This window comes from Pseudomyrmex gracilis, unplaced genomic scaffold (genome assembly GCF_002006095.1).
Source record: "Pseudomyrmex gracilis isolate BER0280 unplaced genomic scaffold, ASM200609v1 scaffold_94, whole genome shotgun sequence".
Lineage (NCBI taxonomy): Eukaryota > Metazoa > Arthropoda > Insecta > Hymenoptera > Formicidae > Pseudomyrmex > Pseudomyrmex gracilis.
Genome location: NW_018020678.1, coordinates 482,388 through 490,686, shown reverse-complemented (window position 1 = coordinate 490,686; position 8,299 = coordinate 482,388). Strand labels below are relative to the sequence as shown.

Sequence of the window (8,299 nt, the reverse complement as noted above, 5' to 3'; positions counted from 1 at the left end):
ATTTTAAAAGAAGAAAAAAAGAATATGCAGAGCCAGATGAGCCAGCACACAACAACAGAAGCAGTAGTGTGCAATTTTCTAATGTCCCTGACTAACCTATGTCTATATAATTGTCTCTTTTCCTCGTCACTTTCACAAGTTACTTTGTAGATCGCACCATCTTTTGTCACAATTAGCGCTTCCTTGTTTGATTCTATAAATTCCAATTTTTTTTTTTTTTTTTTAATTATAATCTGTATACGCCGCCTTCTCTCATTTCCTTTTTCACTTTCTTCGGAATGGAAACTTGAATAATTGTTTAGGTTCCAATTTTGCCACTACACATGTTCCGCAACAGATCAGGGGAGCCAACCTTCTTTTTTTTTCACTATCTTCACTTCTTTCATTAGTTTCATTAGTTCCAATTCCTGTATTTCTTGCATTTCCTGCATTAGTTCGTTCCATCTTGCTTAACTGAACACAGCCCAGAACAAAGTTTATTAAATTTGCCAATGTGCACCACCCATGGACATTGGGTGCGTTCAAACAACTCAACGGTTGAGAGATCATCACTTATGATAGGACTATTCTTCAAAATCTGAAGCGGTTCCAACACAGTATGATCCAATCAGAAGTGATTATCTCTCAACCGTTGTGCAACTGTTGAGTTGTCTGAACGCACCCATTGTGCTGGCTTAGGCCTGGTTTATGCGGGCCTAAGATTTTAATATTTCTGTTTATTAACAGAAGCATAACAGAATATAACAGAAGCATTGAAATCCTATAGTTGAACTGTACTAATTCTGGCATAAATTAACAGTTATTACTCGCATAAACAAGGCCCAAACAAGGCCTTATTTGCCCGCATAAACCAGGCCTTAGAGCCTGAGCACAATAGAGAAAATATTAGAAATAGGAATTAAAAACAGATGTTAAATGTAATGTACAATGCAAAAAAAAAATAAAATATAACATAAATGTATATGAATATAAAGGTACCTTTTCATACAGCAGCATGCTGCGGCAACAAAATGTCACGTGACTCAAATTAGCTGTGTTCCAGACTTGCTGCCAGCACGCTGCCAGTGCTAAAATTGTATAATATACGTGACGTAAACTATAGATTTTTAGCGCTGGCAATGAATTTTGGAACACTGTCTTTTATAACTACTTCCGTTACCACTTTTTGGACCATAAACGCTCCCTTCTGTTTCTTTTTATACTCAATGCTTTATTCAGCTGCGTAATTTGGCGGGAAGTGATTTCTTGTTCGTTTCGTATTGTAGTTGTTTGTTATACGTACGTGATAAACATTTTGTCAACATGGGTATTTTAGGCTTATCAAAGTTAATAGCGGACGTAGTTCCGCAAGCTATCAGAGAACGAGAATTAAAACATTATTTCGGTACGTAAGTAATTGCTATATGTAAGTGCTCTCGCGTCTGTTTAGCCTATCTTTTTCATGTGTCACAAATTTTCAAGTTTGCAAATAGCTTTTGTGATGTAGTTTATATAGTAATCTCATTTTATTATCATTTTATTACTTGCAATAATAAATTCGTTTCATTTAAATATTAATTTTATTTAATTTTAATTTTTTACTGATAAACTTCAATATTTCAGTATTAAAATAAAGATCTATTTGTGAGTAATGCAAATTTAAATAAATTGTAATTATATAACACTTTAATGTGCACATTTTAATTTGTCTTTGAATAATATAATTTTTGTTGTTAAAAATATGATTAACTTTTTTTTTGTACATTTTAGGACGCAAAATAGCCATTGATGCATCTATGTGTTTGTATCAGTTTCTCATAGCTGTGCGCAGTGAAGGGGCTCAACTCACTACTGTAGACGGTGAAACAACCAGGTATATTGTAATGTATTTTTTGTTGTAATTGTTTTTTAAGTTTTTATAGAACTTCATATACATAGCAATAAATTTTGTTACACAGCCATTTAATGGGCATGTTTTATCGTACTATACGCTTAATGGAGCAAGGAATAAAACCTATATATGTGTTTGATGGGAAACCACCAAATCTGAAAGGTGGAGAATTAGCCAAAAGAGCTGAGAGAAGAGATGAAGCACAGAAACTCCTGCAAGCTGCTGAAGAGGACGGTAAAGATAAATCTTTAAGATGATTTGAATTTATCACACAGTTATCTGCATAAAGAAAAATAGAAGGCTGCAGATTGTAACAGGGAATATTTTTAATTAAAGGCAATGTGGAAGCAATAGACAAATTTAATAGAAGATTGGTTAAAGTTACAAAAACTCATGCTGATGAAGCTAAAGAATTGCTCCAATTAATGGGTATACCTTATATTGATGTAAGCATTTGTGTGATCAATGTAGTTTATTTTATTGATTTTTTAATCGTTTTTTTTTTATTATTTAGGCGCCTTGCGAAGCCGAAGCACAATGTGCAGCTTTGGTAAAAGCTGATAAAGTCTTTGCCACTGCCACAGAAGATATGGACGCACTTACCTTCGGCTGCAACGTGTTGCTTCGACGTTTAACTTTTAGCGAAGCCAGAAAGCTGCCTGTACAAGAAATTCATTTTGACAAAGTTCTTGAAGGTTTAGAATTAAATCACAATGAGGTATGTATTTCATCATCTTTCTTTAATACCAAAGATGTATGTCTCTTAACTATTCTAACACAGAATGTACTTTATAGTTTATCGATCTCTGTATCATGCTGGGTTGTGATTACACTGGCAGTATCAAAGGTGTTGGTCCAAAGAGAGCAATAGAATTGATAAAGAATTACAGGTCCTTGGAGAAAATTATCGAAAATCTAGACACCAAGAAATATCCCATACCTGACGATTGGAACTACAAAGATGCGAGATTATTGTTTCAGGAACCGGAAGTATCCAACGTGGATGATATTCAAGTAATTTTTTTTATATTAAATTCTTTTGTCCTTGCGTGCAAGAGCGTGCATATACAAATATATTTCTTTTCAAGTTAAAATGGTCCGATCCAGACGAGGAAGGTCTGGTAAAGTTTTTATGCGGTGACAAACAATTTAACGAGGAACGAGTCAGAAGTGGAGCTAAGAAACTTCACAAGGCTCGACATACGTCCACACAAGGCCGATTAGATTCGTTCTTCAAAGTTTTGCCAAATTCAACTCCGAGTCCAAAGCGAAAGGTAAAAAAATATATGTTTTCGACAAGTTGGTTAGTTGTGAATACAAATGTTTTTGATCATTATTACAGGTGGAAGAAAAAAAAAAGCCAGCTGCCAAAAAAGCAAAGACGGCAGGCAACAGTAAATTTCGAGGTAAAGCAAAGTAGAGTAACGAGTCAAAATTTTCTAATCATAACTTTATAATACTATCGAACATATAAGTGTGGCGCATGTGCGTATATTTTCGTGCTTATCCTTGATCGAGAATCTCTTATCTCATTGGTAATTGTATACTGCATTTTTACTTATGTACATACTTTCACAATTATAGTCTCGTCGAAAAAATTTTTCTCTATTTATTTGAAGTAAAATATATATTATATCATGTACAACATTTTTTCTCAATATGCTATATAAACTATCAATAATAATTATTTGTCGCGCGTGTCTGTATAAAAATTTGTAATCATAACAGTCTGATTATATTTTATGCAATAACAATATTAATACTTTTGGATTAGGATTTATATTTATTTTATATTTGTTACACATATCTTTTTCTCTTATTTAACGCAACTTTGCAGAAATTTAGAAAAGAACGAACTTTTGTGCTCGATTTCATTGTTGGCAAACGTAGTAGTTTCGTTCTCAGTCTTTATTTCAGCATCAAATATATCTTTTGACTGTTTTCCAATTTGTTATGACGTAAATTCATTCAACAATCATATGCGGCAGTGATTACATTTATCAAATGCACGCGAACGCAAGTTTACAGACTATTTTTATGTACAAGAAATGTAGAGTTGTATAAAGGATAAACTGAATTAAAGATTAGATAAAGCGTCACTGAAACGTTATAATCGTACTACCGATCGAATTCGGATCTAGAACATGCACCAGAGCACGTTCGATGTTGTACGGCGCGTACACTCTGTCTACGACCGTTTGCAATTGATACGCGTCGGTTAGCTCGCTCAGAGCGCGCAGATACGCGACGTCCAATTTCGCACCTTCATTCCACTGATGCATGTTAAATCCAAACATATACTACAAAAATAATTTTAAACATTAATCAATAATATAAATCGGACTTCATCATTGACATCAACTATTTGGTGTATTAGAACAACACCATACCTGAACCAGTAATTTTATTCTAACACATCCAGCGAATATACTTCCGCAAATAAATCCCAGCGAGTCTGAGGTCAACTGTTCGGGAACGGTAGATACGTAAGAACCGTGGGGCACCAAATATTTCGTAAAAATATGTTCTTGAAAGGGTTGATTATCGGTATAAAAAATCGCATCAAATCTGTAATGAAAGAAAGTGCGCAAGAACGAAATTAAAAATCGGAAAATATCGTTTAATCGCGGCCCCCACACACATCTTACAAAATTTATAAGCTCGAACACACATCGTATTTCGTTTATTGAACTTTCGTTACCTATCGTGCAACTGTAATTCCTTTTCTATATCTATTTCGTTTATTATTATAACTTCATCGGCGCCTAACGCCCTCATCACGGGTATCGCTTCCGCTCTGCACGCGGTTACTACGTATCCACCCCACAATTTGATCAGCTGCGTCAAAATACAACCGATTGGAGTGCTTCCGCCGTAAACGAGAGCTCTGTAACAATAGTTTCATTTACGTTACAACAATTTAATGTTTGTTTTTTTTTTTTTTTCACCCCTGGAAAATATCAAAACCTACCGTTTTCCTTTGGCATTGCCTTCCTTAATAACTGATCTATTGACTAAAGCGTCCCACGCCAAGCAGCCGTTGTACGGCAGACTGGCGCAGGCTTCGAAGTTACAGGACTTAGGCCGTTTTGCTACTTGCGTTTCGGAAACAACTATGTATTCCGCCATCGTGCCGGGGGCCCACGACGGAACAGCTAGGAACACCTCGTCACCTATATCGAAATTAGCGACTTTCTGTCCGGTGTCGACTATTATTCCTGCACAATCCCTCCCTAATGTCACAGGTAGTTCTCTCTGTCTCTGAACACACAAGTTCACCCATTACGACGTTATCGTGAAGCGCGCTCAATACACGTGTAAATTTGAGAAGCTTTACTTACTCCCGAGTTAAGTAATTTTCTATAAATCCTCGAGTAACCGGAACATATTTTCGTGTCGATAACGTTAAGCGAAGCGGCTTTAACTTGTATCAGGACTTCGTTCGACTTTCTTATTCTTGGCATTTCGGCATCCTCCACCATCAATACACCCTGTGACCCCCCCAAAAAAAAAAAAAAACCAGTATGAAATAATCTCTACATTCAAACTCTGTAATAGAACGAGATATTAAATAGTGTACCTCAATACCATAATAATGGTGGCAAGTAATTGCCTTCATGTGATGAATGTTATGAGAAATAAACTTTCGATTTACACCAATGTAATAACCTATTAAGGTTCCAAACATCACACCTGTCAAGCAAAACATTGCTTCTCTCCTTGAAACTGAACAGACAGAGTTACAAATAATAACAAAAGCACAAATAAAGTTATGAACAATCATAGGCAATTTGAAAAAAAAAAAAAAAAATGAAACAGTTTGATTGTGTTCAGTGTACCTTTGTTAATGTACAATGTTCCTAATTGGCGATAGAAGTCTAATGTATTCCAATGTACATTGTAATATTGGAATTGAATCTCTTGCCAGGTGTTTTGTACAGAAGCGGCCATGCCCAGCACAATGTCCTTGGCGTGTTGTGCATGTTGATCCTCGCAAAGCTGCAGAATCAACTGACGCAATTGAGCCAGCCATGTCATGCACCACTGTTGTCCTTGTTGAGTAATTACAGATGCTTGAACCTTTCCCAAATTGTTTATACGTAAATATACGAGCGAATATACATATTATTTACATATATTTTATGCAAAACAACTTAATATTCTTATCAAATAACTGATACTCATGTTATTTGCACAATGCGAAAAAAAACTCAAAACTGTGACAAAAAATGACAAAAACAAGTTTTTAACAATATATTTTATGGATTATTTCAATTTTGAGCGGAAACAAAAGTCAACTGTGAAGAGTGTGTTATAAAGATAAAAAAAAAAAAAAAAATTATATAAAAGCGCGAGCGCGCGCGAAAATTGATTTAGAAAGACTTATAGAAAATTACCTGTAGCGTTTCGAGTTGATTCGAGAAATGGAACCAAACTTCGTCCATAATTCGTATAAATACAAAATTAAAAAAAAAAAAGATGAAAAAGAAAATGAACACCACAGTTCAACACATTTTGCGGTAATGTGACAATGACGAGAGTAAAGATTTCGTAAACGATCGCTCGAAAAGAGGCGGAGCGTTATAAATAAACGATTAACGCATTGCGTACGACTCGAAATAGATTATCAAGTTCGTGCTGCAAAACTTGATGACGAGTCGACGAACATCCTCGCGAGTAAACGCAACGTATCTCTCAATCGAATCAGCACAATAACATGTTGACATGTGTCACTCCTTCGTTCTTTAAATTAAACATTCATATATCGTGGGGAATGGAGGAGGTTAAGTTCATGCCGTGCACGCACGTACTTACAACGGCATGAAACCTGTTTGTTTTCGAAACGTGACGTAACGCAAGGTTGCGCGAGCGTTACGATTTGGCTGCGAGTACACGTCCGCAAATAATACATATACATGGGTTACGTCGATTTTAACAGAGAGAAGCCTGAGAGCGACCAGGCCCATAAGAGAATGTGTAATCACTTTTCCGCCCTGTAAACTAGCGCATGTCCACGGGTGGTATACATTAGAACTACGCAGCCAGTCCACGAGCGACATGTCGATGCGCTATGTCCACAGCGTGCGGTTCTATTCTGTGCTATGTGCACGAGTTTAAATGGTCACTTTCTTTAAGAGGGGCCTGGACCGTCCTGTTATTACCGATCGAAATAATTCGTATTAATTAATTCTGTAGAGCCGTTTTTCTATCCGAGCAATAATTACGAAAAACACCTCTTAATACGAATTATTTCGATATACGAATTAAGAAATGTAATAAATGTTTTCTTCCTTTAAAAAGAATTAAGAAATGTTATAAATGTTCTCTTCTTTTAAAGAGAATTAAGAAATGTAATAAATGTTAAATTTGAATATGAAAGAATGTGAAAAATAAACGTGTTATGTTCAACAACTGAGGTGTTTTTCCAACCGGCGAGTGTTTTTGCGCATAGTGAGGGATGCGTGCGCTCTATTCACAGCGCAGCGCGTAGCCTCAGATCTCGTCGATCTCTCAAGTGTAACAGACGTGTTGTCGGGTTGTGCGCGATTAAAAATTTTTCTTTTTCATTATAACAAGTTTGTACGCAATTTCGTACATAAGTGAATTTCTTCGCGAATTAATTATATAATTTTGTTCTCGTAAATATACCGCGTATATCACGATTAAATATTTCGCGTATATAAATTATTAGTCTTCCGCTTCGTCATTTATTTATTTTGTAAAATAATTATTCTAATACATAAAAAGATATATCGATTCACACACGTAACGACATTCATTTTTTTGTTACATATTGTATATAACATATATTAGAAATTATATTTTTTATTTCAATCTTCAGAAGAATTTTACAATACGGTAATTAATATTTTACACATTATTAGAGTTTCGTTAATACTCTTTATTAAGAGAACCGCGGTAAATCTATAACTTCTTATCCATTTTCGAATTCTTCTCTNTGACAGTTTGGGTGCAAGCGGTACCATTGTCATCTTAACTGTCATTGAGAAGAGTTCGGAGGTGAATAAACTTTATAGATTTTTTTATATTCAGTAGTTCTTATGTTGACTCGATTTTAAAGAGTGGTTGTGTTGTAAAATTCTCTGTAAAATTCAAATAAAAAATATATTTCCACATATCATGCTATAACATACATATAACAAAAAAATGTGAGTTACGTGTAATTGTAATACATCGTTTTATATATTTAAAATACTTTATTTTACAAAAAAACAAATCTCGAAACAGCAAGGTAATAGTTTGATATACGTGAAATTTTTCATCGTGAATTAACGTCTAAATTTTTCAACGTGAATTAACATTATCAAAAGCAACTTTTAAAGAAAGTATGAAAGAAATTCACTTAATCGCGCGTGTGTGCGCGTGTGAAAGTGATCAAGTGCCACAGAAGACAATCCGGACAATATT

The 8,299-nt window shown here is 34.9% G+C and overlaps 2 protein-coding genes across 3 annotated transcripts; one reads left to right on the top strand and one right to left on the bottom strand.

Annotated features, from left to right (window-relative positions):
• Positions 1–1,214: 1,214 nt before the first annotated feature.
• On the top strand, positions 1,215–3,535 carry LOC109855644 (flap endonuclease 1). Its single transcript, XM_020430110.1, has 8 exons — positions 1,215–1,384; positions 1,750–1,852; positions 1,938–2,104; positions 2,207–2,316; positions 2,385–2,588; positions 2,666–2,884; positions 2,959–3,144; positions 3,213–3,535. The coding sequence occupies exons 1-8, from the start codon at positions 1,303–1,305 to the stop codon at positions 3,288–3,290; spliced, it is 1,149 nt and encodes a 382-aa protein (XP_020285699.1). The 5' UTR covers positions 1,215–1,302; the 3' UTR covers positions 3,291–3,535.
• An 85-nt stretch (positions 3,536–3,620) lies between these two features.
• On the bottom strand, positions 3,621–6,786 carry LOC109855637 (reticulon-4-interacting protein 1 homolog, mitochondrial-like). 2 transcript variants are annotated; one of them, XM_020430101.1, is made up of 8 exons: positions 6,686–6,786; positions 5,710–5,950; positions 5,451–5,596; positions 5,212–5,361; positions 4,842–5,131; positions 4,572–4,757; positions 4,261–4,438; positions 3,621–4,170 (listed from the first exon to the last, which is right to left on the bottom strand). In XM_020430101.1, the coding sequence occupies exons 2-8, from the start codon at positions 5,906–5,908 to the stop codon at positions 3,967–3,969; spliced, it is 1,353 nt and encodes a 450-aa protein (XP_020285690.1). In that variant the 5' UTR covers positions 5,909–5,950; positions 6,686–6,786; the 3' UTR covers positions 3,621–3,966. The 2 variants fall into 2 exon arrangements, with proteins under 2 accessions (XP_020285690.1, XP_020285689.1); XM_020430100.1 differs by having other exon boundaries at positions 6,268–6,785.
• Positions 6,787–8,299: the final 1,513 nt, after the last annotated feature.